This window comes from Lagopus muta, chromosome 17 (assembly GCF_023343835.1).
Source record: "Lagopus muta isolate bLagMut1 chromosome 17, bLagMut1 primary, whole genome shotgun sequence".
Lineage (NCBI taxonomy): Eukaryota > Metazoa > Chordata > Aves > Galliformes > Phasianidae > Lagopus > Lagopus muta.
This window is the reverse complement of record NC_064449.1, coordinates 3362587-3390238: the sequence shown is the minus strand read 5'-3', so window position 1 is coordinate 3390238 and position 27652 is coordinate 3362587. Positions and strand designations below refer to the sequence as shown.

General features: G+C 52.2%; 1 protein-coding gene and 1 long non-coding RNA gene across 2 annotated transcripts in view; both read left to right on the top strand.

Annotated features, from left to right (window-relative positions):
* The window catches only part of LOC125701914 (uncharacterized), a 37229-nt gene extending 29232 nt beyond the window's left edge, over positions 1 to 7997 (top strand). The window contains exon 4 of the long non-coding RNA XR_007380395.1: positions 5865 to 7997. This is a non-coding gene — a long non-coding RNA (uncharacterized LOC125701914). The remainder of the gene's footprint in view (positions 1 to 5864) is intronic.
* Positions 7998 to 8547: 550 nt separating this feature from the next.
* MSI1 (musashi RNA binding protein 1) overlaps positions 8548 to 27652 on the top strand; it is a 28158-nt gene continuing 9053 nt past the window's right edge. Inside the window, exons 1-9 of the mRNA XM_048964454.1 lie at positions 8548 to 8753; positions 9010 to 9050; positions 9171 to 9252; positions 9367 to 9451; positions 13827 to 13868; positions 15459 to 15551; positions 24671 to 24719; positions 26722 to 26804; positions 27349 to 27466. Of these exons, the coding sequence (XP_048820411.1) occupies positions 8695 to 8753; positions 9010 to 9050; positions 9171 to 9252; positions 9367 to 9451; positions 13827 to 13868; positions 15459 to 15551; positions 24671 to 24719; positions 26722 to 26804; positions 27349 to 27466 (652 nt within the window). The 5' untranslated portion in view covers positions 8548 to 8694. The remainder of the gene's footprint in view (positions 8754 to 9009; positions 9051 to 9170; positions 9253 to 9366; positions 9452 to 13826; positions 13869 to 15458; positions 15552 to 24670; positions 24720 to 26721; positions 26805 to 27348; positions 27467 to 27652) is intronic.

Sequence of the window (27652 nt, the reverse complement as noted above, 5' to 3'; positions counted from 1 at the left end):
TTACAGAGGAATCAATAGTGAGAGCAGAGATTGGGGTTATGTGTAGCTGGGGAGCTGTGGTTGGCAACTGGGATATTGCATTTTGAACTCATCTGAAAGTCTGCAGGGCTGGTAATTCTTTCTACTGCAATGTTTTGTAGCTGTCGAGCATGGCAGTGAGCAAGCATTAACACATATCAGGGTGTGCTGCTGTCTTGTAGTCAACTTTTATCAAAGAGAGACTTGAGCATCACTGTTTGAACATCCCCTAGCAGTCCCGCTTCTCTCTATAGCTCAAATCTCACATTTGATCTCCAACCCCAGTGGTGGCCAGCATCTGGAACTGAAGATATATCAGTGTTCCCAAGGAGCGTGTTTTGTTCTACTCTTCTCTCCATGTTTTCATGATTTGGACACTGTAACCCACTGTCAAAGCACCTTACTTTTTACTAAATTGACTTTTTGTTCTTTATAATCTAGCTTTTTTTTTTTTTCTCTTGTAAGTGCAAGCTGACCTCTTGTCAGAGTGATGTGCAAAATTTGTGCTAAGGGTGGGCTTTCTTTGGCAAACACAGCCCTACATCCACATAAATGCAGAAATGGGGGCTCTGAAAGCACGTGAAATGTATTCGTCTTTCAGTCTAACCCACAAATGGTAAAGAACAGTTCTTTACGTGGCAAGCTAATTTCAGGCAGTGTTTTGTGGTATGGTGACAGTATAATCTCTGTCCATGAATGTGGTGAGGGGAAGAAGATCAGATCCAAATCTGTTGATTTGAAAAAAAATACTTCATTCCCTCTCTGAGTTAGAGTGCTTAAAGTTAAAAAGCATTTTCCTTTACAGCTTGTAGGTTATTTTCTGCAGCATGTTCTCTCTGAAGAGCTCAAAGCAGTTCTTGAGGTAGGGAAGAAAAATCCCAGATTTCAAGTAAAGAAGCAGAATTTCTTGCCCCCAAATCACTTAGCTAACCTGTGAGAAGAGGCAGGAGCAGCATGAGCACTTCATGAGCTGTGCTGAGATCAGTTCTTTCTCAAGCCTCTTACTATGTGCTGTAAACTCTCTAAGGTGAGAGGCTGATGATGCCATTGTGCCAGACGGGGGACTGGCACAGCCTAGTTGGTCCCTGGATGCTTTTGTAATAAACATGCTTAATTGAAGGGAACAGGAGATGTGAGCCCGTGCGGCTGATGGGCAGAACGGCCCCTTCCTTAGTGATGCAGTTTGGCAAGCCCTCCTTGTGTTCTACACTGACCTTCGTCTCTGGGGCTCTGCACTTCGTTCCTGTTTCTTGTTAATGAAGAGAGTTTGATGGTCTCAGACCCTTCCTTGCTAGTAAATGGTTTCTACTTCAAAACAAAGCGTGGTTAGTTGGGCAGGAGAGTCCCTGGTCTGACCTAAAACTAAATTACAGCTGACCCTGAGACAGTGAGGCCCCTCCAGGTCAGGGACAAGGGCATTGTCAGGACACTGAGAGCTTGCACTGTAATTAGCAGCAAAGGTATCAAATACCTCTGTTTCCAGCATTCCTGCCCTTAAAGCAACACAAGCATAAAATCCCAAAATTTCTCCTATTGCAGCCTCATTGGAGGGGGGGGGGGGGGAAAGGAAGAAGGCTGAACAAACTTCCATTGATTGGCTTTTTCTCTGTTCTGCAGTAAATCTCCCCATCTTGAATCGAATCCCACAACCCCTCGTTCCCCCAGCATCTGGGAATGAATTTACCAGACCTTGCATTTCTTGCAAGGCTCCAGAATGACCAACAGACTTGAGCACGTTTCGTCTGCCTAGCAGGAGTGTGTAAGAGGAGCTTTCCCACTTGAAAAATTTGCTTGGCTCTAGAGCTGCTTTCCCAGCAAATGTCTCTTCTGTCCCCAGCTTTCTCCAAACACCAGCAAGGGGTTTTTTTAGGTTCAATTCTCTAAAACGTGTTTTGGTTTAAAGACGCTTTATAAGATGTAACAGGAATATGATAACTTCTGAAGTAGGAAAATATTTGTGCAAGCTTTCCTGGTGTCTAGCAGTGTGCTGCTGAGCAGAGAGCAGGGTGTTGTTCAGCTGAAAACACAAGGTATGGATTATCTGAGTGTCATGCTTTCCACCTCGACAAGTCTGCCACTATGCATAAGGACATACAGACTGTGGGCATGCATCGTGGGATACTGCAGAAATGTGAGCCCATAGCTCCCATAGGCCTTGTCCAGAAGTAAGGGTGTTCCCTGCACCTCCAGCTTTTTGACTAAAATGTTCAGAAACAACAGTGAATTTTGGAGAAAAAAAAACATTTCCTGCCTCACTGTTTCCATCCTTCCCAAGTAGGCAGCTTCCAAACCCCATGGGTGTCTGAAGCAGCAAACGTGGTGATCTCCAGAGGGGTAATGCTGGGGCAGGGCAGGACACACTAAACAGGCCTTCCAGAAACCCGTGTAATCAGAGTACAAGTCCAGTGAGTCAAGATTTCACAAGCCTGAGTATGACCTCGCTATTTCCAGTATAACTCATGAGATTCCTGTATTCTGAAGCCTCTGGAGCTGCCCTGGTCATTCCCACAAACAGGAGCATGAGGATCTGTTCTCTGATCAACTTGGAATGCTGCAAGTAGATCATAGAATGGTGTGAGTTTGGAGGGAGCTTTAAGGGCCTCCTGGTCCAACTGCCCTGCAGTGCACAGGGACACCTACAGCTTATCAGGTGCTCAGAGCCCCATCCACCCAACCTTGAATGCCTCCAAGGAGGGGACATGGAGTTAAAAAGCAATAATAATTACAAACATTCCATTACTTCTTTTTCTAAGACCCTTAAGATTTGATACTAGAGTGCTGCATTTTGATACGCGTATCTGACAAACTCTGAATTGTAGAGGTTACAGTTTCATTCCTACTTCTAATGAAGGGATGGCTCCAATTTATATTGCCTATCTCCACTGTGAGAGAGCTTTCCTGCTGCTCCTCTGCATCCCCCCATTTTTGGCAGCATCTCCACGTTGCTCATGTCCCAGCTCTGGGCCAAGCAATGTCCTGGATGGCTGTTTGGGTCCCTTGTGGTTGTGGTGGCTTGGCCACCTAACAGCTGGGTGCTCTGAGTTGGCGAATTGCTGCTTGTTCTGGAGGGGAGAAGGCTCGATGCCTCAATTTCCTCCAGCTCGAGGATTGCCTGGGTGTGAGGTGGGTGGTGGAGGTCTGTGTGCAGCAAAAAAAAAAGAAAGAAAATGGCATAAGGACCTGAATGTAGCAAAATCAGCCTTGAGGGAAATCCGGAGCAGGCAGAGGCGTGAAAAGATAAATGCTTAAAGGCTGTGAAAACTGAGCAGAAGATACAAGGGCAAGAACAGACAAGTAGCAGCAGGAGCAAAGTATTTCCCACTAGGTTATGAGTGATGCAGAATCAGAGCTTGTCTTCAGTTAGAGGTCAGCTTGCTGGTCTGTGGGCAGGGAAGAATCGCTGTGTATTCAGACCAAGGAACGGATTTTGAGCTGCTTTCAGTTCTAAACATAATTGAAACCTGGTCGAGGTTTCTGTGACTGAAGTCTCGAGCAACAGTACCCTTGTTTCACATTCCCAAGCCTGAACAGCTCAGCAGCCTCTAAGCCTGGGAGAAGATGGTGCGCCCTGGGGAACAAGTCAAACCCTCCTTCTCTGGAAGGTACCACTCCTGGCCCCAGAGCGACTGTGCTGAGTGCACTACTTTGGAACGCCAGGAGTTCTTCTGCGTACTGCACCCTCTGGGTGTGTTGGAGCCTTGCTCGGTGAGTGATGCTTCAGTATTCTTCAGCAGCAAACAGGAGAATGACCATGAGGTCTCCAGGTGCACCTGGACGTTGTAGTCTGGCTCAGCAGAGGCAGCTCAGGCAGGAGTGACATGCACCAAGCAGATAAGCTGCTTCTGCAGGCTGAAGATGGAGCTTTGCCTGGGAAGACGATGTTGTCCGTCTTGATTAGGACACGATGCCTGATGTAAGTCATGTGACAAGCACAAACAAAATACCTTGACAAAACCTTGAGGAACCAGGACAGGCTGAGCTGCTTAAGGAGATTTGCAGTGTGTATTTCTGTCCTGTGCACTCGCCTTGGGCTGAACCTTTCCTGTCTCAGGAGCTCCAGCATATACCTGGGATTTTGAAGAAGCTTTTTCCTGTTCTTTCCCCAAATGATCTGCAAACCTTCTCAATTTTGTGCTCTTAAGTTTAACAGTGTAGTCCCGGTTGCTTTACACCACCAAGGTACCAGAATGCTATAAAGATGTCTTCTGGGAAGTGCTGTTGGGATTTGTGGAGCAAAGGTCCCATCAAATTAGATTAGAAAATAAGTCCTGAAGAAATGGGAGAGTTAAGAGCTGATGTGAGTGTTACAGCAGAGGTGGGAAACTGATTGTGTCTGGAAAGAGAGGGGAAGGAGAAACAGCTTCTGCTTGCTTGGCTCCTGCTCTTGTGTTGGGCCAAAAGTTCTCTGCCTGCTCCTGTCAATGCCTATTCCTTCTGGTGCTGCTCTGGGGCAGTGCCAGGACCCAGACTTCTGCCTCCTGCAAGCATCTCAGCTGGGGATCCAGCTGTCCTTCCTGCAGCCTTGTTCTCCCCTTGCTCCTCTTTTCCCTCGCTTTCTCTAAGGTGGATTTTAGAGGTTCTTGACCTAACAAGGTGAAGAAATAATAGAAACTGAGTATTAAAAAACACTGCTGAGAAGTCGCCTCTTAGCCACAGGCAAGGGCAAAGTATAACCTGATCAGCAAACCAACGCTTGCTTAATTTGTTCTTAAAAATCTTCGTGGATGTGGATTTCTCAGGCCTCTTCCATCTTCAGCCGTCACCACAATTGCTGAGTTTCTTGGCACATCTAACCTTGATGTCTCTCTCTGTCAGCTGAGCTGATTGTCCTATCCTGGGTGAGCACAAGGACCAGTGCAGTCAGTGTCCTTTGCAGAAAAGTCTGACAGGTCCGGTGGATTTCTGTTGCATGTGTCTTCATCTCTTTGCTCTGACAGTGGGGAAATGGATTCTTCTGTGTCACCACCCCACCACGAGCTTCCTGGTGAAGAAGGAAAGAACAGGAGGCAATGCAATGCGCTGCTTCTGGGGTGGGTGGACTGACGATCCAGGAAGGCCACCTCTGTGTGGGGTGCTGAGTGAGGGCTGGGCATAGGTTAAGCAGGAGCCAGGGTGGAGCAGAAAGCAGTGGCTGATGAAAGTCTGTGACAAATGGTAACAAAGTGATGAAGGGGGAAGTGGATAGGAGAGAGAGGTCCCATTTTTCGGATCTGCTGTTTGTTTCGAGATGAGGTTAATGGGAAGTGGAGACGTTGCCAGCCCACCTTTGGAGAGGGGAACCCCTTCAGAGGAGAGCTGGTGCCTGCACAGGGGCAGGCTGCGCAGAGCTGGGCGCCCGCGGTGCTCCTGGCTGAGCAGGCAGTGCTTCCTCCCTCTATGCTGTATCGCTGTAGGTAGAAGCTGCTGGAGCTTGTGGAGAGGGAGAGCAGTGGGAAGGATTGATTTATTTTTATTTTTATTTTTATTTTTATTTTTATTTTTATTTTTATTTTTATTTTTATTTTTATTTTTATTTTTTTCCCTGTCCATCAGCAATTGGAAGCCTGCTGTCCTTCACAGACCTCTTCTCTTCTGCTGTTTTATGCTGAATCCCTATTCACCAAGCTGAAAGTTACTTTTTCTTCTTCTCTCCAAGAAAGCAAACTGATATTTTATTCTGCTTTTCTTTCCATGCAGGGTTCTTTCTGTTCTTGTTTCTGAGGTTCCAATCTCTCCTGCTGCCCTGTGGTAATTTGAATGGTTTCCTCTCTTCTACCTCAGTCCTTTTTTGTTATCCCTCTTGTCTCTATTTACTCCTTATTCACCTTCACTATACACCTATGTATTCATATCTTAATATCTTCCAGATTTGCTTGTTTAGCATCGGAACATGAATTCGACAGGAGAGATTTGGATTCCAGTTCAAGTTTGTTTATTAACTGCCCAAACTGAATGAAAAACAACACTTCTCTGAGTACCGCTGGCCAGAACCTCCCGGCTCCAGGACTTGGGCTCTCTGTCACTCGTCTATGATGGAGGAGCAAAGGAGGCCCTGCTGCCCTGCCCCTCCCCTAACCTCCACTTCTGGGAACCTCCCTCTCCCCATGAATACCTCCAGTGTCTGCCACTGGTGCTGGGCAGCACTTTGCCAATCATCGTCCCCAGCAGGAAGTGGACATGATTTTGATAGTGTCACTCTACCACACACGAGACGCTGAATAGCAGCAAGAAAACTGAGCAGTTTTGTTAATCTCGCTGGTGTTTGGCAACCTCTCAGCAGCAGCCACAGAGGCACTACAGCTGTCTGTCTGCAGCCCCAGGAATACAATGCTGCATTATTTTATATTTGGAGATCATCTTTCCAATCATAAGGTCTGGAATGTTTTATATATTTACTTCTCTGTGAGGAAAGCTTCCTACTGTCACTAATCAACAGATTTTTCAGGCTTGTGTGTTATAGAGATAAATGCATCGATACTTCCAAAGGGCTTTGGGGTCCTGAGGTGGAAACTCAAAATATGACTTGTGTTTTGGAAAGGGCCTTGGAATAAGTTACGTGGTACGGCGTGCCGTCACTCCCAGGGATGCAGCTCCAACCACATTCTCCATCCAGCCCCTCCTGAAGATTGCTTTTTCTCTTATGTTCACAGATGGTAGCTCACTTTGATCCTGTTCTCTCTCCTCCAATATTGGTGGAAGAGAATAAAATAATAAGCATAATGCAGAAGATATATATATTTATAGTGAAGTGTTTTAATGCTGCCTCTGAGTGCTCTGCATTATCTGTTGTTTATAATGCACTTAAAATTATAACAGTCTGCTGGGAGTAAACCGAAGGATGTTGTCCTTTTGTATGCCCAGCACTGATCTCTTGTTTCTTTTCTCCTTTCTGGAGTTTAATTAGCACTGCTACTCTGCCTAAGTTGGCCAGTCAATGGAGCATGAAAGCCTGTGCCAGGTGACTTGCAAAACATTAGTTCCCCACTTGAAGTATTTGCCATCCAACTCGGAGCAGGTGCCAGGAGGCAGCGCAGCAGCAGTGAGTTTGGGCAGTGAGGCAGGAGCAGCAGTGGCTTTCTGATGGCCCAGAACTCACAGGGTATGCAAGGGGAGGTGACTGCCACGTACTGCTGTGCTGCAACCATGGCTGAGGTACAGCTCAGTCCCTGGGGTGGTCACTGAGCGTCTGGTTGTGAGCTCACTGAGTGCCAGGTGCGGGGCCAGAAGATGAGATAGTGCCACTGACTTCAGCTCAGGAAATGGAGCGGGTGAATGGTGGTTTGGCAGAGCTAGTGGGTGGATGAATTCAGCTCTCGGTTGCAGCCACAGCCTTTGGGATGAGCCTAGGTAATGAAAAATACTATTACGGGGGGCTATTAAAACAAAGGTGTTCTGGTTCTCCTCCAGGAGGGAGGTGAGATGTATTGGCACAGGGAAAAGCAGTCGTTAAAGAAGAGGAAGAATGGTCATGTGAGGCTGGTGCTGACCTACAGCCGTTTGGCTGAGGAAGGCTCATGCTGCGGTGCAGAGATGGGTAGGAGAATGTTTGGCAGCACCGTGGCACGGAGCAGGAACAGCCCATCAGCCTGTGCCACCCCTGTCCCGAGAGAGGCTTTGTGTGCTGCTGTGTTCTGATGTGTCACCACTGCTAACAAGCGCCCTTTCTCAGGGTGATGCGCCGTGCAGGCAGGGCAGAGAGGCTCCGGTTCTCCTCTGACACCCAGCATATCAGTTGTTCCTCACTGGGCTCCTCCATGCCAGCTCTCCCGAGCGGAGCGCAGGGCCCGCAGTACACGGGTGAACTTGCGAGACGCCGGAGCCTGGCACAGCTCTGTTGATTTATACGGGCGAGGAACTGCTGAGCGCCGGGGGCCGCTCCGCTCCACCCGCGGGGAAAGGCTCGGGCCGCGCCGAACCGCCGCTCCGGTGCTGCGAGCGGGGCCGTCCGGCAGCGGTTCGGGGTTCTGCCGGAGGAGCCGCCCGGACGGGCAGCGCCGAGCTCCGAGCAGGAAACCCGGGTGCGAACCGTCCGCGCCCGCGGCCCCGTCAGCATCCCGAGCCCGCGGGCAGGCTCCGCTCGGCGGGGGCCGCGGCCTCGGGCGCGCTCCGGGCGGGCAGGGCGGCCCCGGGGGCCGGGCCGGGCCCTCCGCCCGCCGGCTTTAACCCGCCCGCTGCCGGCGTCTCCTTCGCCGCCGGGAGCTCCGGATCCGCCGCGGCAAACTCGAGAGGCCCGAGTCGGGCCTCGCCCCGCGGCACCCGGAGGACCCAGCCCGGCCGAGGCCGCAGCGGCGGGGCAGAGCCCGCGGCCTTTTGTCCGCTAGCGCAGGTGCGGAGCGGCGCGGCCGAGGACAAAGCGCCCGCGGGGCCCCGGGCCGCCTCCGCCGCCGCTCCGCTCTGTTCCAGCTGCCTTTGCTGCCTCCGTTCTCCTCCGGCGCGGTCCGGCCGCAGCTCCCGGCGTTCGGTCCCGGCGCGGCCCGGCGCCGCCGGCGGGTTTTATGCGCACGGCGGCCGGCGGGCCGGCGGGGGTGGGAGGAGCCGGGCAGGTTGTGCCCGCCGGGCCCTCCTCCCTCGCTCCCTCCCCGCCCGGCGGAGAGGGGTCGGGGGAGGGGGCAGCATGGCCTGTCCGTCCGGCCCCTTTTCCAGCGCTCATCTGCCCCGGGAGTGCGGCGCCGCTCCTCGCAGGGAGAAGAGGTCCGAATGGAGACAGACGGCAGCCAGCCCGGCCTCGCCTCCCCGGACTCCCCGCACGACCCCTGGTACCGGCGTGGCGGGCGCCGCCGGCCGCCTCCTCCGCCGCCCCCCTGGTCCCACTCGCGGCCGCGGCCGCCCCCTCCCCCCGGCCCCGGCCGCCTGGCCCGGGCAGGCGCGGCGGCGGCGGTGCCGCTGCCAACATGGCCGATCCGCGCCCTCCCCTCTCCGCCCGGCCCCGCCGCCGCCGCCGCCGCCAACCCCGCGGGGCGCCGCGGCCCCCCGGCGCGGCCCCGCTCACGGCTCTCTCTCTTCCTCCCGCAGCAAAATGTTCATCGGGGGACTGAGCTGGCAGACCACGCAAGGTGAGCGCCGCGGCCGCCCCGCACCTGCCGCCGGGGCCGGGGGGCGGCGGGGGGCCGGGGCCGGGGGGCGGCGGGGAGCCGGGCGGGCCGGGACACCCACGGCGGGCGCTGTGTTTGCAGAGGGCCTGCGGGAGTACTTCAGCCAGTTCGGCGAGGTGAAAGAGTGCCTGGTGATGCGGGACCCGCTGACAAAGAGATCCAGGTGAGGAGGCCGGGCCCGCTCCTCCCTTCGCCCCCGCCGCGGCCCGGCCGCCACTTTAACCAACTTTCTCTCTTCTCTCCGCATCCCCTCTCCTGCCCGGGCTGTGGGGCTCAGGGGCTTCGGGTTCGTCACGTTCATGGACCAGGCTGGCGTCGACAAGGTTCTGGCCCAATCCAGACATGAACTGGACTCCAAGACGGTGAGATGACTTCTCTCATCTCAGGGGTGCGTTGGCCGGCGGAGCGGCTGCTCTCGGAGCAGCCATTGATTGCGGTGTTTGATTTCCAGTTAGAGGTTGTAAACTATCGATTACCGATAGAGATTGATCGGGCCCTTCTCCACCCCACTTATCAGCTGGTAACGGAGCTGCTGCCCGCGCTCCATGCTTGCTATTGACCGCTGACCCAACGTCCGGGCATCGATCCACGGATCCCGGCGGCAGCCATCCTCTTCCCATTGATCGGAGGCCCCTCCGTGAGCCGGGATGCATGGGCCCGGCCATGCTGAGGGTGTTTGGGCAGAGGGTTGCTCTCTCCTGGCAGCCTCGTTCCCCACGGCCCATGCTTTCCCCTCGGCACAGAGCATTCATTGCTCGCGCCCTGGTGCTTTCCCCAGGCGAAGTTTTTGTAACGGTTGCGGAGGTTCAAGACTTTATTGTCTTCGAGCGTGGCCAGTGCCCGCCCATGTGGGCCACCAGCGGTCTCTCCTGCTCTCGCTCTGCAACCCCAGGGCCCCCAGCTGAGCTCCGCGGGAGATTTCAGTGGCGTGTGGCACAGGGAGCTGAGCTGCAGCGCTCAGGGATGTGTGGGCTCAATTTTGGGGGTGGGGGTGAGGTGTCTGAGTGGGAGGTCCCTGCTCCGTGGTTTTAGTGACTTCCCTTTCCCTGGGTTCCTTTTCCGTGTTGCTGCCCCGGGGTGAAGGTGAGGGTAGGGATGGGGAGCGGTGGGGGCTGCGTGGGGGTGCTGAGGTGCAGGGAGGTGTTTCCGTGCCAGGCACAGGCCGTACAGGAGTCCAAATGCTCAACTTTACTTGCAGCGTGGCTCGGGCATCCGTGCCTTTATTGTGGAAGAGCAGGACCCCCTTTCTGAGGGTTTACGGCATGGGTTGCAGTGAGATTTATGTCTGTTCTTGTTAAACTGCCTGGCTCGCTCCCTTTGATGTGCACAGGTCCTTCCTCCCCATGGCAGCTCCGGGTTAAGCCTGTCCCAGCCCTCCTGGCCAAGCCTGGGTCCCCAGGACTCCCAAACCTCCTTCCAGCAGTGGTGTAAAGGGAGCTGTGCTCTTGGGGAGGTTTGTGGCAAAGTATTTTGAGGAGGACCCAGGGGTTTTCTTCTGTTTTTTTTTTTTTTTCTTTCTTTTTTTTCTTTCTTCCTTCTTTCTCTCTCACTAACCCATGTAAACGCAATATCAGATCAGCTAGTCCTGGTCAGCGTAGACCCCCTTGGAAAGGCAAGGGATGGAGGTCTGCAGCAGCAGTTCTGCTGACTGGGAGCACAGTGCCATCCCGAGGCTCCATTCTTCTCGCTGCCTCCTGCGCCATGCAGCTCCGCTGTGCGCCATGGGGCTGGGGAGGGACGGCAAGGGGACAGGCGCTGTGGGGAGCAGGCGGCCCCGCGGCAGAGGGCACATGGGGACCAGCCATTGAAATTCCCGGCTGCATCTGCTCCACTCGCCTTCCTGGCGTGGCAGAGAGAATGGGGCTGTTCCAAAGGGTCCTTCCTTTGTTAGGAACTTTGATCCTCCTCCCCATCCTTTCTGTTTTTCACTTGGGTTGGCTTTCAGCTGTCGGATGTTTTGGGGTGTTCTGCCCAGCGATTGCTGGGTGAGCGGTTGGTGCTGCGGTGCTGCGTGGAGCTCCGTCCTCCTTTTGCCTGCTGAAAGGCTCTGCTGTGAGTCACGGGTTAAATGACAAAAACTCATCTGAATCCTAATTTAGGGTTTTATGAAACTATGCAGGAAAAGGCCCGGTGGCCCGAGAGGACAGCCTTCTCTCTGGGCTTGGTGTCTCCTGGTAAACAGCGTTTGATAGACAGTGGCTGCCCAACTTGTTGCTTCATTGTTTTCCAATTCTCCCTATCCTAACGAGCGCTGTTGGCCTGAATCTCCGGGGAAACCTTGTGCTTTTCAGACTTCTCTTTGTTTGTAAGCTAGATTGCAGCAGCCCGTGGGGTTATTTATGGAAATGCTTGATATGAGAATTGGCTTTGCAGTCTCAAGGTAAAAGATTTGCGTGACTTTGTAAAGCTGCAGCTGGCCGCTGCCTTGAGCTTCTTCTTTATGTGCTCTGGGAAGAGCGGGCTCCATGGTGCTGCTTCGCTGACTCGTTTCTTTGTTGCCATTCCTGAGTTTTTTTTTCTGGATTTGCTCTTTTGTGGAGGAGAGATGTAGTGCTGGCAGATGGAGGCAGGGCGGCCGCAGGTGTGTGGTGACCGAGCAGACCCAGCGGTGAGGTCTGGGGTTCCCCATCCTACCCTGCTGCAGGGTGCCCATACCTCCTCTGTGCAGGATCTGCTCCATGTGCCGTGCATCAGAAGCCTGCTGTGCACGCACCTGCAGCATCAGGTACCCCACAGCATCAGTGGGATTCCTGTCCTTAGCGCCTCGTGGGGTGAAGCGAATGCGGTTTGTGCTCAGGTGACTCGTGCTTGCCACAGCCTGACATGGGGTTTTGTGTTTTTGAATGCAATCTGAACAGTTCTGAATGCTTTTGCTCTTAGCAGATTTCTATCTGGGTTTGTGAAAAGGATCTGTTACGTCAGTGGGTGACACTGAAACACAACTCCTCCGGGGCTGTTTGTTTGAACACCAGAAATTAGGGAAAAAGGTACCAGTGCTTTTGCTTTCATTAGACTCCAGCTGCTGAGGAGCGGACCGGTTTTAGTAACTTGAGTCCGGCGCTGAGCTCGCTCCCTCTGCGTGTTCCCAGGGCTGCCCCTGTGCCGGGCGCCCGGCCTCCCCTACCTGCACAATGGCTGCTTGTGCAGAAGAATTCGTGCAATGACTGCCTGCTCCCTCCAGCCAGGGGGACGCGTTATCTCTGCCCAGTTGATCACACTCGGGGTAATGAGAAAATGAGGCCGAGCTTAGCATTGCTGAGTATGAAAGCATCTTCTTGGCAGGAGCTGAATGACACTGGCTGAGAAGTAAAAGACAGTAGATTATTGTTTTTGCTTATTATCTGCCATCAGCCTCCTGGTCTCCTGCCGTCCCCTGTCCTCAGAATTCGCCGTGGGTTTCTGTGCTGGCCAGGAAGCGGCAGGGCGTGCGTGTGTGCAGGAGGGGAGGGACGGCTCGGATGCCCCATGGAGGCACCCAGAGGGTACAGTAATCTGCTTGCGCTTGCAGCCTGGGGAGAGAAGTTTATTTTTGAGTTTATTTGTGCTCTTCACTTTTGCCTCTGTTTACTTACGTGCTGAGTTTATTTATGTTGTAGGCTGTGAGTCAGGATGGAGGTGGGGAAGGCTGGTGGAAGGGGCTGGGGAGGCCGAGCTGCAGGGTGGTGTGGATGAGCAGGAGGGCTGCAAAGCTGAACAAAGCAGTGAGAGGGGCTGAAGTAACACGGCTTCCTTTGGGCTGTTTGAATTGCTGGCGGGTGGGATGGTGCTCTGGGCTGCCCTCTCAGCTGCAGCCCGTCCAAGCACGGGGATGAGCCAGACCTGCCTTTACCACAGGTCTTAAGCTGATTTGTAGGTCTGGATCATCCCTGATGTGATGTAACTTTACAGGAGTTGCTGTAAAAATAGACTATAAAGAAGGAGGAGCACAGGCTTCATGGATGTTTGGTGTGCAGCTGCATGCCCAGCTTTGTGGTGCTGTGAGGCCGACGCAGGCACGTGCTGCATGCAGCTCATCCATGCTGATTCCAGCACAACGAGCAGCACCTGGATGGGGTGCAGAGCCCGGTGGTTTGGCCAGCAGCAGGTCTGTGCAGCAGCCGAGCAAGCACAATGGAGGGCTCGGCCCACAGAGGGGAGGCATTGCTTCATTGTGTGCAGTGTGGCCCATAGGAGAGGGGCAGCACGCTGCCCTGCAGCCACAGCTCCTGCTTGTCTGCAGCTCTGGATCCCTGTGTTTAATTGGTAGCGTCCTGCCTGCTCTTTTATTTCTTCGTCCTCTGGTTTTGGGCTGAAACGTTGGGCTTTTTGCCTTTTTTCTACCCTGTTGTTAACAAGGTGAGCTCTGTGCTTGTAGATAGAGTGAAGGGGGAGGGAGAGCAAAAAGGCAAAAGAAAGCACTTTTAATATGACCCTGATGATGGAGGGCACCCGGGGGCAGGCTGAGCGGGAGGGTGCAGCCGAGCCTGTTAATCCCAGCACGTGATGGGCTGTCGGGTGCTGTCTGGCCAGCGCTCAGCTGGAGACAGACTGCTGCATGCTGGGACTTGTAGTCTCCGTGGGTTACACCTTACCGAGCAGGGAAGATGTCTGCAGCCTGCTTCTGTGCACTTCAGGTAGATTCTTTGGTTATTCAGCAAGGTGCCATGTGGGTGGAGACAGCTGTGCACATGGAGGAAATGCCGTGTTTGTAAATAGGCAACAAAAGTGTGTTCACCTCTTCTTTGTCTTCTCTTTCAGATTGACCCGAAGGTAGCGTTCCCCCGCCGAGCACAGCCCAAGGTGGGTTCTGTGGGCAGACATTGCCCCTCCAGGGTTGCAGTTGGTGGTGGTGAATTTTGTTCTCTGCGTGGGGCTGCAGTGCATGCAGCAGAGTCATTCTCTTGGTTTGCTTGGAGCTGCTCCTTTCAGGTGTGCAGTGCGGTGCTGGGGTCGTGTGTTGCTGCAAGAACCAGCATCCTCCCTCGGTTATACTGCAGGATGCAATAGTTAAAAGTGGTCAAATAAATTCTGCCCAGGGTGAACCCGGTCCTTTGGAAGTTGCAGTCAGTGTCTGGAAGTTGCAGGCCTAAGGAGACACAGGACAGCTCTGTGCTATGATGTGATGTAGGTGGAAAAGGGAGTCGTGTGCACAGACGTGTGAATGAATATGTGTATGGCAGGGAAGGGGTGAAGGATTTCGTTTTGTGAAGTGGCCTTGTGCATTCAGTGCTGGAAAAGGCAGAAGGAATTTGGTATTGGGCCTTGGCTGCGAGATTGGCATTGAAGTGAACAGTTGCAGGAACTCTTTCCAGGTGTGCAGCTAGAGACTTCTAACTGAGGATCCAATAGCAGGCTGGATACTGCTATTAGGCTTTGGATCTCCTTTTAGGTTTGTTTTTAGATGGGAGTTTTGAAGTTCAGGATCTCGATTCCGTGTGCTGTCACAGGAGGAGGAGCTGGGCAGAGAAGCAGTGTGAAGAAGCACGGAGGGAGGAGAAGGCTGCTGGAGGGAAGTAGGGGGGATCAGGCACGGAGAACAATTGGTGAGCAGGTATCCCAAGTAACTGAAGCCAGGAAGCACATGGTAGGAATTGGGTTAATTCCATTAAGCAGTTTGGTGACAGAAGGTGCTTTAGTGTTAGAGTGGGCTGCTCTCCAAGCCAGGGAATTGCTGTGGATTAGCCCTATGCTCCTTGGGGTAATTAGGACCATGTGTTCCTCTGAGAGCAGGGGTGTAGCCAAGCAGCTAAGGGGAGGATGCAGCTGGAGAGCCAGTTGAAAGGATGTTAGTGTGTCTCAGCCTGGCAGCAGTGGCCCCTCTCAGGGTAGTTAGTTTGTTCCCTTGTCCCAGCAGTATGAGCGAGAAGTGGCAGAGAGGTCTTTTTGCTTTCTTGCAAAGCCAAACAAGATTCAACTGGGAGGTGACTGGGCAGTGGTATGTGATGAGCCTTATCCCATTCAGCTTGGGTGCTGTGCAGTTAGGTAGCTAGGATGGTAAAGCCTGGAGAGCCTACCTGTGCTGCAGCCTGTCTTCCTGCTTGGGGAAGCGGTGCATGCTTCTCCAGGGGAGCCTGGAAGAGGCTGGGTGTGTGAAGCAGTAGGGCTGTGGGAGGAGCTGGAAGGCCGGGGAAGTCGAGGTCTGCTCCTCTGGGGTGCAAAGGTGCCAAGGCGGCGGCTTGGTGAGAGGAGAGGCTGTAGTGTGCTGTGCAAGGAGGAGATGGAGTCACTGAGCTGCTGTGGGCATTTGGGGCGCTTTGAGTGGGTGGGAGATCGACTGCAGCAAAGAGGCAGCCGCCTCCTGGCAGCAGAGGGTGAGTTAGTGGCCTTTGGAGTCTCATTCTCCACTTGCTCTCAGTTTATTTGGTGAATTCCTGTCCTTCCCTTTTCCAGATGGTGACCCGAACGAAGAAGATATTTGTGGGTGGTCTGTCAGTGAACACTACTGTGGAGGATGTGAAACAGTATTTTGAGCAGTTTGGGAAGGTAAGTCTCTTGAGTGGTGTTGGATCAAAGCTTTTGCTTCTGGGGCACACAGGAGTTTTATGAACTTTTGGAGGCGGGATTAGGAGCCTGCAAGTCTTTTGCATGGGGTTAAGTAAATTGAAGGTCAGATACAGAGGTTAGGGAGCTGCAGTGTGTTTGTAGGGGCCGTAGCCCTGTGCAGATTTGAAACAAAGAGCTTGTGGTTGTTCCTGCAGTCGCTAAGACCTGGGTTAAGGGAAATGGCTTTCCATTTTTTTCCCCGTTTGGAGGTTGGTGATGGGATTTTGGTCCTGTGGATTTCTTGTTTGTTCAAACGCTGAAGGATGATTTGGAGACACTCTTAACAGGGCTGCTGCAGCATCAAACCTGTGATTTTTGGTATGTTTTTAAGCCTTGTGATTGGTATTTCTGTAATCTTTTATTAAAATAAGCCTTTTTGTCCTGAAACTTCCCCTGCTGATTCTTGGGCAAGTGCTGATGTTGTTTTTGGATGTTTCAAGAAAAACTGGTGTAATTGCTATGCCTTGTGTTGGCCTGGGACTTCTGTGCCAGCTGGTGGCTCAGGGGAGAGCGGGCTTCTGTGGATTGAAGTTGTTTGTGCCCTTGCTCTGTGGCAGCCAGGTGTGCAAATCATGAGTAACAAGAGTTGGAGGATGTGCGAGGCTCAGTCTTGGCCTTTCAGCTGTTTCAGGAAGCTGTGAGTGTCCTCAGGAGCAACTCAGTAATACTAGACTGAAGGGTCCCAAGATTTGTGGTGGAACTGATGAGATTGCTGTAGCCAGAAGCTGTGTGTGGTCACTTCTGGGACAGGGCGCTGTAACTGTTTCACTGTTGCTCAGTAGCACTGTGCACTTACTGCTGCTCTGGGGGAGAAAGATTGGATTCTGTAGCTGTTGGGAACTTCCTGCCTGGCCATGGAGACAGAATGTGGTTTGCTGGGTGGAAGCCTGGCCAGGGCGTTGGTGATTACACCCTGGATGTGGAGCTGTGAAGAGTGTGAGGGATGAAGGCTTTGGTACTCATTTTCTTCTGAAAGATTATGCAAAAAGGTGATGCTGTTTTAAGGTACATTAGTTGGTGAACAGGAGGGGAGATTTTAAATCACTATTGTTGCATAATTGGAAGTTCTGGGATGAAAATTTGGAACGAGTGTCAGTTCAGTTAGTTCACCTTTACTCAGCTTCGAAAGCCAAATCTGTGCGTGTTCTGGGATGTTGTCATGGCTGCAAAGTGGAACTTCTTAGTGTTTCTGTGCAGCCCTAAGGGAGTGGTAATGGCAGAAGTCGTCAGAAGTCCTCACAGTTGCTGTTTGTAAGTGCTATATGGTTTTTATTTTCTCTTAGAAATAAGCAAGTTCTGTTGTTGGGAACTTTCACATGGTGTCACTGAAGGGCTCCACTAAAGGTGGTGTTGTCCACGTGTCTGTCCTCTGACGACTGTTAGCTGCATGTGTTTCGGTGCTGCTGCTGCTGGTCGTGTTCGATAGGAAACCAGAATGTCTTGGCCATAATCCCCTTTTAACCTTCACTGTACCTCTGTTAATTTGAAGCAGAAGGCATATCACCTAGCACTCAGTTTACAAGCTGTTACTGTCTGTTGTTCTAGTTTCAGTTTCTTTCCAGTTCTTTTAGCGTTATCCTCTTGTGTTCCTCTTGTTCAATGGTCACGTGTTGAAAGGTGTCCTGACACCAGGAGACTGGCAAGAACTGGTTGTGTCAGATTGTTTTCCTGGGTCTGGGCAGAAGGGAGAGTTCTGCATAGCTCAGGGTGATTCATTGCTGAAGAACCGGCATCCTGGATGACATCCGGTGCTCAAAGTCTGCATGAGGCCAAATGCAGCTGACCTCTTCTCTTGGGAGTTTCCGTGGGGAGAGGTCAGGGCTGGTCGCATTAACTCTGTTTTTGGGGCAGTTTTCTGACTCATCTGGCTGTATGAGCTGAGGAGGTTCCTCAGAGCTCTGGTGTAAAGCGTGCTTCCTGGCCTTTAACTATCTTCTAGGCCGTGCCTCAAATAATTCATCAAAGGCCAGGAAAACTGTTTCCCGAGAAATGCTCTGCAGTTGGTAGTTCTGTATGGCTGTTGTGTGGGATCAGTGGAAACACGTTTCAGAGGAAAGCCTCTGTGGCCATCAGAGCTGGGGTTCTGGGCTCAGGATGTGCCTTGCTGGTTTCTAGGGCAAAGAAAAGCCTGTTGCTGCAATTTCAAATGTGAGTCATTATTACAGAGAACACGATTTTGGTGCAAAGGCTCTTCTGGTGTTTGTTGTGATACTCTGTGGCCTCATAGCTTTCAGAGGTTCCTTAAGATCCCTTCTCCAAAGGTATACACTGCGCCTGCCCTTCATCTCCTTAATTTAAGACACCTCCAAGTGAGAGGTGAAGCTTCAGTCACGTCATCTTAGAAAGCCTCTCTGAAAAAAAAAAAAAAAAAGCTACTCAAGTCATTTGGGATTGGACTGTGACTATCTGAAAAGAGCTGTTAAGGATGCCCTTCTTGAAGGACTGGCTTTGTCTGTGTTCCCTCTTCTTCTGAGTGACCTCCTGTTTTTCCAGGATCTGACAGGGAGAAAAATCTCTCTTCTTTCCTCCTGTCGGAGAACGGTTAGATTCTGGAAGGGGTAAAATGGGAGACATGCTGTCTTGATTCTGCAAAACCAAGCTACCAGGTTCCTGGGGGTGACTCGTGGCCAGTCTTCAGTGGCAGATTCGGTGTGGATCTTGGCTTCAGAGAGAGCTCGTCCTCTGCTCAGGCTGCTGGAGGTTACCTTCCCAGTAATCCTGAGGCTGCAGGCCTAAGACTGGCCACCTTGAAACCTTTACATCAGGACAGGTGCTTTTTGAAAAAGACATTCCAGTCTAGCCAGAAAGCATGCATGTGCTGTAGGAATTATGAGAGGAAGTTCTATGGCCTGCAATGCAGACAAGGTCAAATGAGATTATGGTCATGTTCTGTCGTCCAAATGCATGAATTGCATCTTGTGAGTCTACCAAGGTAATTTAGTTGGTACTGGTGTATTTTGGATAAGAAGCAGCACTTGGAGCCTCTAGTGTTCGCTAGCAGGAAAAATAATGGAAGTTTGGTTTCAAAACGAAATGCTTTTCCATTAACAAAAAAATCCCACAAAATTCCCAGGACTGCCATCTCTGTTTTGGCATTTCTCCCAACTGTCCTATTTTTGTTTTGGTTTCTTTCCTTGCCAAGTCCAGAATCTTCTCTGAGCTCTGTAAAATAGAAGTGACAACAGAAAAGTGAAGAAGTGTGAGAAGGAAATCCCTGAGCAATACAAAATGATACAGGGAGAGATGGGCAGGGTAGCACCCCAACTCTTTGTATCAGAATACTTGGTTTTGACAGGAAAAAAAAAAAAAAAGGTGATTACAATATGAGAGTTTCTCTGCTTAGAAAAAATACTTTCTTTTTCCCCCAAAACCATGAATGAAAAATATGGGTTGAATGTTTTCATGAGGAAAAAAAAACATGTCTTTTTCTCTTTTTTTTTTTCCCCTGGTTTGTTTTGTTTTAGTGGAGGGAGAGAGACTGAGAAGTGCCTCTCGAGATGGCTTTTGTTTGTCAGGTGCAGCTGCTTGGGCTTTAAACATAGTGGGATCTCTAGGAGACACTTCTGGCTCCAAAACCTGCATCTCTGAGGTGTGAGCTGAGACCATGGACATACTTTCTAAAGGACAAGATTTTTTTCAATTACATTGACAGTATGGGTAGCCAAATGTCTTGGCTCGAGTTGGAGAGCGTTGGAGATCTTGAGACATCACAAGGAAGTATTTCAACAGCCTCTTTAGATTCAGGGTACCACCCTCATTGAAACCTGAAACAGAAAGAAAGGAGGAAGATATCTTGTCAGTAGCACCTCAGGCATAGCTAATAGCTGGTTCTCTGTCTTGCTCAGCATGTATGAGGATGCTTCTGGAGCTCAAGTCCCAGCTTCCTCCTTTTCTACTTCAACCTGTGGGGATATGTTGTTTTGATTCTTTTTTTCAGGGGGAAAACGGCAGCCTATCAGAGTAATTTCTTTGCACTGTTTGGTCTCTGAGCTTGTAGGCAAGGTTACTTTATTTCAAACAATAACTGGGGAAAAAAACCAAAACAACCTCATACCATCTTTCTTTGTCAAAGGTTGATTTGATGAGGTTTTGGGGTAGAGAGGGTTGAGTAAATGGCAAAATAAGAGGCTCAAAACAAATAAGGTCGATTTTTGTCACAGCCGACTAAAGTGTGAAACCTTTGCCCCAGGATACTGTTGATAAAATTTATGTAGATTCCCAAATGATGGGACAAGTTTGTGGATGCCTTTTCAACACACAGACACCCTCTCAAGTTTGGGAACTCTCTGAACCGCAAATGACTGGAAGCTGAGGGAGAATTCCGGGGTCTGTCTTGTCTTTCCTTTGCCTGCATGTTCTTCTGAAAATGGTTGCTGTTGATGCCTTGGATGTGCTGGGCAGTGTGGACCTCTCCTCTTACTTGGTGCAAGCTGGCTTTTATCTGTCATCAGTAGAGAAGTTGTTCCTTTCAGAAACTTGAAATGCAGAGGTACTGGAAGGAATGGGAGCCACAGTCTTGTGCTTGGTGGCTTTCTTATGCTTTTGCATTGAGTGAGGAAGAAGTGCAAAAAATTGATTCACGAGGAGGGTTCTGCATGACTCTGATCAGCTGTGGCTCCAAGAGTGCTTGAAAAGTACTTGAAGACAGTCTGCATCCCTCCTTGGGCTTGCAGGTGATCCGCACATTTGGATGAGCTGCTCGTGAAACCTCAGCTTGTCAGTAAGGCAGATCGTGCCCAGAGAGAGACCTGCTCTCTCTCTAAAAATATCCTGGAAGCAAGCAAGAAAAAAAAATCTGCTGAGGTCAGAGTATGATTGTGACCTTTAGGTTGCCATCTAATACTCGGTCTAAATTCTGGACCGTTTGCTGAAGACAGATTTTGAGATGTCACTCAGGCAAAAGCTCTACTGCTGCCCTGAGCAAGAGAAAAACCACTGCATCTTGTGCACTGGTTTTAATGACAGTTTGCGTGTCTATCATAAATGCATATTTGTGTACACCTGCCAGAAAAATGGTGTGCTTGGCTTGGATATGTTAAATGAGTTTTCCTGCTGACTAATTGGAGAACCTTTAGATACTGATGAGAGTTTCTTTAAAGGAAAGAAAGTTTCCTTCTCTTGTGGTAGACGTGATTTCCCTCACTTTGGATTGGGAAGCTGTTTAATTAATTAATCTTTAATCTGCCATTCTCTGGAAATTTCAGGGATCAAATCTACTTGTCAACCTGCTATGGATTTCCAAACTGGATTTTGGATTTTCTTCCACAGATCAGAGGGCAACTTATGCAAATTCTCACACGTAACAGGGTTGCAATGAACAGATGGGGAGGGGAGGAGAAGGGGAATCTGATCACCTCTCTTGTGGCAGTAGGCAGTTTGGCTGGTGGTAACAAAGCCTCTGGAACAAAGGGTACTCTGTGCACCGCATCTGGTAGGCAGATAGCCAAAAATGCTGGAGCACTAATGGTCATTCAGGTCTTCGGTGGTTCATTTGATATTTGCCAGGTGCCCCCAGTGCAGTGTGAGAGCAGGAAAGAACACCTGGAAAGGCTGCCTGCTCATCTGTGGCACGGAGTGGGCTCTGTCTGTTGGCTTAGTCCCGTTCCCAGAGTTTGGAGAACGGTTCTGCAGAAAAGAGGAAGAAAGGAGGAGAGCCTGGTGCCATGTGCTCCAACCTGGTGCATGCTGCTCCATGGAGTTAGGCTCTGGGTTGGTGCTGTCTCCTCCTTAGAATCAGCAGAATCAACCTGCCCTGTCTGAGCAGCCAGGAGAACCTCTCTGGTTGCCAATGCCCTCCCTTGGCTGAGTGGTTTCTAGATCATTTGGTTTATGTTTTCCGTGTTGAAGTGCCTCGCCAGCTATTATTCTTTTACCTTTTTGCCAGTATGTTGCCATGGTTCCTTCTAGGACCAGTGAGCAGTTCAGGTAGAAGGAACCTGTCTCTGCAAAGCATTTGCTTGAACATGTACAACTTTCTCCAAGATTTGCCTGTATGGAAATGGCACCCAACATTTCTCATCAAATCTGTGTACAATTTTTTTTTTTTCTTTTTAATCTGAGACTGTCATTGGCTTCCTCTTATGCAGAGACCTATGACTGTCTCAGGAGTGATAGTCGAGTGGGACTGGGTCACTTAAAGCAGTCAGGCCTTTTGGCCAAGAGGGATCGTACAGCATTTTGTTTTGTACGTCTCCTGTCTGGGCACCTGGATGTTTTGGCTGCTTTGGTGGAGGTTCTCTTTGTGAAACCCGTCTTTGTGCTGGTGCAAGAAGGGCCTCTCCATCTCTTGTGCCCACCTGCAGCGATGCCAAATCCCTGCAGGATGAGGAGAGGCTCCTCCCCAGGGGCAATATATGTGTACGTGTTTCAGTTTGCTGTATGCTACCCCTCACTGAGCCGAAGCCTTTCTTCTGCTTCCATTTGGTTTCCAAAGCTGAAGAGTGGTGATGTTACCTTTGGGGTAAGGCTCAGGGATGTGGTACCTACAACTCCTACTGCCACGTGCCTCTCACAGCCTGATCTCCTGCGGTGCAGCTCCTCAGCAGGTACCAGAGCTGTGCCCTTCTTTCTCCTCCCTGCCTGACCCTCGTGGCAGCACCCAGGAGGCACCATCCGTCCGTGGCCCGCAGTTAGCAGACCTTCAACTTGTGCCCTCGGCTGCTGGGCAGCTGCAGCCCGGACCAACAAGCCAAAGTGTTCCCTGAGCGAGCCTTGGCTGCGGAGCTCAGCAGCTTTCTAGTAAAGAGATCTGCTGCTTCGGCCGTGTTTAAAGAGTTGAAACAAATATTTATTTAAGGGCAGGGGGGAGGAGGAGAAGGACGATTCACCCAGCGAGAAAGCCTTTGTCCAAGTACAGCTTCGGTCACAGGTTGATCCCGCACCCTGCAGCAACGAACGCGGGCCGTCCGTGAACCGCGCGCTTCTCGCCCCGCAGTCCCTGCCGGCTGAGCCGACATGGCGGCTCCTTCCCGCCGCCTTCCACTTTCCCCTCTGGGCGCCGCCGGCCGCTCCTCGCTCCCTCTCTCCCCACGCGGACGAGAGCGGGCGCCGCGGGGCGGCTTTGTGCGGGCCCGGCCGCTCGCTCTAATCCGGGAGGCAGCTGCGATTGGCGGCCGCGTTGCCGCGGAGACGGCCCCGCCGGCGGCCGCCTTTGTTGGGGCCCGGCGCGGCCCCCGGCGGGCGGCCATTGTGGCGGCGGGGCGACGGGAGACCCCCGCGGTGCCCGGCACGGCACGGCACCGCCGCCACGACGGCCGCCCGGCCGGGGCTCCTCCGCGGGGCCCGGCTTCACCTCTGCGAAGGGCGCCGGGAGCCTCGCGTGTGCGCGGGGCTGAGGAGAGGTGCTGGTGTCCTACAGTCTCGTTGTACCTCGTAACGGGAGGCGCGCTGTGTGCCGTGCCACGGCAGCCTGATTTCAGAGCTCGAACTTAAAAGGACCCCGCCGCGGCAGGCTCGGCTCTCAGCCTGCAGGCTATGGGATGGAGCTGCTGCCCTTTTCCTGTCTCTGAGCGCCGTTGCCATGAGCTGGTGGTGTGTGTTCGGATGTGCTGAGCTCTGTGAAGAAGAGCGGCCGGTGCCGATCTGCCTTTCCCTGAGCTGCACGGGGGGGTGGATCTGGCCTAAACCAATAAAAATACTCGGTAAAACCTCGAAATATGTTAAGCCACTTCTACTTTCCCCTAGCACAGCTGCAAAGGGAGATGGGGCACCGTGCGCTGCGCTGCTGCTGGCCCTCAGCTCCTGGGGAATCACCCCAGCTGGGTGTAGGGCCACGTGCCCTGTGCCTGCCTTGCCTTTTGCGGGTGCTGTGTTGGCAGAGGGACACCAGGGCAGGAGGAGCGGGAGCCAGGTTGTCTGTTGTCACCTCGCTCGTGTAGGGCGGATGTGTCGGACAAGCCCAAGGGCATCGGTGCTGATGTCTGTCTGCTCGTGGTGGTGCTGCTGGAAACGTGAGGAATGGCTCCTGCCATCATCAGGGCGCCGAGCCAGGTGCCCTATTTGTTGGTGTGGGGTTAAGGGGAAGAGCTCTGCCTGTGCCCGTGCTGCAAAGCAGCGGTGCAGATGTGGGTTGTCCCGCTGCAGAGGCGGCAAGCGGCTGCATGGCACATGGGAGTTGCTGGACGCAGAGTGCCGTCACCTCCCCCGAGCACTTGCACGTCCAGTTTCATAATCGGATTAAGGCAGTGGTATTAGAGAGGAGGGATGGGTCAGTGGGACAGGTTTACACTGGGGCTTACACAGAGGGGATTGAAGTATATTTTTTAACCCTGCTCCGCCTGACCTGCGGCGCGGTGCAGATGTGTCTGTGCAAGGAAACGCCCAGCGGGAAGATGGGGGGGAAGTGGCACCAGGCAGCCATGCGATGCGCTGGGAGGGGGCTCGGCTCGCCTTGCTGGGGGGAGAGCAGCCCCTGGTCCTGGGGGATGGGAGCCGTCCGCCCCTCCCCCCGGGAGGCAGCCCTCGCTCAGGCCTTGCAGTAAATTTGCTCTAATTACAGCCTCCAGCAGTGGGAAACCTCACTTAGAGGAAAGGCTCCTCGGGGTGGGGGCGGGGGCCGCTTCCCAGCTTTCCCAGGCAGGCTCTGTTGTCTGAGGCCTCCGCTTCCCCTGTCGCTGGGAGGCCCCTTATTCCTCTCCCCTCTCCAGCTTTGCTTCTCTCCCCCCCTTTAATTCTCCTCTCCTTTGAGGCTGGGATTTGGGAACAATGCCTTCCCTGCTCTTTGCCCCCCGGCTGGAGCCGCAGGCAAACAATTGGGGTCGCTGGCTGTGGCGTGGGGAGGGGGGGTTTGGTGGGGCCTGGGGCCGGGCTGAGGGGCTCAGCCCAGCAGCACCTGCCCCAGGCTGGGGGAGCTTCAGTTGTGAAGAGGGGAATGGCGGCCTGTGCTGTGGGATGAGCCTGGTGCAGTACCAGAAGCATAGTTTGCACACACCCTGTTTCCTTCGTGCGGGTGGGAAGTCTTGTCCTTATTCCCTCTGGTTTTGGGAGGCCAGGTCTTTGTAAATATGTCAGTGGTGCTTGTGACAAGAGCAATAATCTGATCGGAGCCCTTCTCTCTGCAGGTGGATGATGCGATGCTGATGTTTGACAAGACGACCAACCGACACCGAGGTGAGAGCGATCTCCTGGCTGTAGGAGTGGGAAGCAGGGAGGGTTCCCCTCCTGCCTTAGTAGGGAGGGGTTGGTATCCCAGCAGCAGGGCACACGGGTCGCAGCTGCTCTTTATCTTGCCTCCAATTGCCCCATCCTTTTGCATCTGCATCCTTTACCAGCGTCCCTTGCAGCACAGAGAGCTTTTGTCCAGTGCATTTCCTGTGCTGTAAACTGGATGAGTTGCAGATATGTGAGAGCAGGCAGCCCCCTCCCCTTCCCGCTTACCTCTGTGGCTCCAGCCTGCAGTGTGTCTTACCTTGTCCTGCGTAATCCGAGCTCCAGGAACGCTGACATGAGAGCCTTGAAGACTGCCTGCTTCTCACCCCTTCCTCGGCATGGAGCCCACTTGTGCTCCCAGGTCACCTTTTCTTACCCGAGTCCTGGTGGAGTCTGGTTACAGGATGGGAACAAGGCTGCAATATTTGCTGTGTCTGGACCCAACCCATCCATGGGTATCCTTGTCTCCTATCCTCCAAGTGTGTCTTCAAACTGCCTCGGTGTATGGCAAGGGTTGACACCCATATTGCATTAGTTCAGAGCTTTATTGACAACTGGTCTTGGCATCTTCCAAATCAGGGCCAGTAGCAGCCCTGTGCTAGGCCACTGTCTGGGTTGTTTGAAGCACTTCCAAGCACCTCTGCCCCCAGATCAGCAAAGGGACACTTCATTCTGCTTTTGCTACACTTTGTACAGAAACAGTGGGGTTTTTTTGGTGTGGTTTTTTTTTAATTTTTTTCAAAAGCCATTAGATCTGTTCTGGTTGCCTGCCTTAAGGTGTTCTTCCAGCTTCATCCTAAAAGGGAATAAATGGTGTAACCCCTGTTACTCCCTGGGTACCTTCCAGTCAGTAGTCAACAAAAGAATTGGGCATTTCAGAAGGAACAGGGAGAGCTGCATGCTGCCATGTCAGCAGTGTGTGGTGCAGCAGGCCTGGCAGAGGTTTGGCTGCTCTCAGGGCTCATTTTGGCATCAGGATTTCACTCTTGCATTCCTGAGGCCGCCTACCCATAGATGTTGAGATGAATGGTCCGTAACTACCTGGACACAGACAGACAGGAAGAGTTTATGGAGAGTGATTTCACATGTAACATGGAAAAAAAAAAGTGGGGTTCAAAGTAGTGGATCTGTTCTTAAAAGTTATTTTAAAGCACCATGAAACAGGCCAGTTCTGGAAAGTGGGAAGCGGAAAGCTCTGCTTAGTGCTGATCTCGTTATGTAGCAAATTTAGAGATCCTCCACCTTCAGATTTCAGAGAGAGCTGCAGTCAGCTAAACTCAGTCTGCCCACCCTAGGTGGTGTTTGCCAAAAATGTCAGCAGAGGATTTTGTGAGAGAAAGGTGCAGGCATGAACTAGGGATATGCAGTCCTGTCTTATGACAGAGACTAAACTTACTTGGATGAAACTTTGCAAATCCGTTTGCTTGTAGGTTATCTGTCCAGCTCTGTCTTGCTCTGTACAACTGCACTGCTTATATTTGCTTGCTTGTACCACTGGTATAGTAGTGGCTGAAGAGGAAACATGCAGGTTGTTATTGCTGGCCTGGTGCATTTAGCATGGATGGGGATGTCCTGGCAAGCAGCTGTTCATTTCTTCAGCTCTCTTTGTGTGAGCGTCTGCTGGGATCCTCCCCAGCATTATCAGCCATGTGGTTTGTCTTGCAAATAGTTAAGTTAAAAAGCAAAACAAAACAAAACTTGGTTTTGAAAGCGGTTGGGTTCAGAGAGGGTAGGAGGTACAAAAAGAGAAGGAAAGGGGAATCCATATGGGATGGCCATGTTTTCTTCCACACAAAGGCGGGATTTGCTGGAGAAGGAAGATGAGGGACAGCCGTTTTCAAGGGCTGGATTGTACTTCCATGAAGCCTGTGGCTCCTTTTCTTCTACCAGTAAGAGAGTGTAGGTAATGGGATCCAACTTTGTAGAGCTCTGGCCTGACTAAGAAGTTTTGCCTTTTCTTCAGGGTTTGGATTTGTCACATTTGAAAGTGAAGACATTGTGGAAAAAGTATGTGAAATCCACTTCCATGAGATTAACAACAAAATGGTGAGTGCCTGGGACAGGTGCTGATGCAGGGCAGTGGCACAGGGGCAATGTGTGAGGTGTTTTCTCTGTTGCTAGGAATTGATTCTTCTCCCCGCTACAGCCAGTCTGGGAAGGAAACATTGTGCCGTGAAGCAGCACGATGGGGAGATGGCTGAACTGCTAGTAGGAATTGCAGTTCTTGTGGGTTTTGAAGTTACAGTGAAGCCTCTTAGCAGCCCAGTAAGGAGCAGAATGTTACCTTTATTTGGAAGTGAGGAAAATGATGCTTTGAGGCCCTTGTGCAGGGCCAAGTGCGGAACATGGAGGGCAGGAGAAGAGTAGTGTCTGAGCTCCTCTGTCTGTTGTGTCTGCAGAGCAAAGGGGAGGCTGGCAGCATGCAGGGCGCCTGGGGAAGGACACGGGGACTGGCTGGTGGCACTGGCTGGGGCTGAGAAGTGCTATCCTGGTAGCAGCCTGGCCAGCACACAGCCTAGGATCTGTGTGTCCCAGTGGGAATGCTCTGTGCCAGTCACAGCCAGGTCTGATCTTCACTTTCTTGTGGCAGGTGGAGTGCAAAAAAGCCCAGCCCAAGGAGGTGATGTCCCCAACAGGCTCAGCGCGAGGGCGGTCCCGAGTCATGCCTTACGGGATGGATGCCTTCATGCTTGGGATCGGCATGCTGGGTAAGCTTCAGGACGGATCTCGTCCCCAGCTCCCGGTCGTGCCCGGCAGCAGCTTAGAGGTTTTATTCTGTGAGCACTTCCTGGCGCGCTGAGCCGAGCAGGGCGGCCAAGGGCAGCTCTCCCTGGTGCGGGGCTGGGGACACTGGGAGCATCGGGACCGTTTGTGATCACAACTTGCCCTCTGGT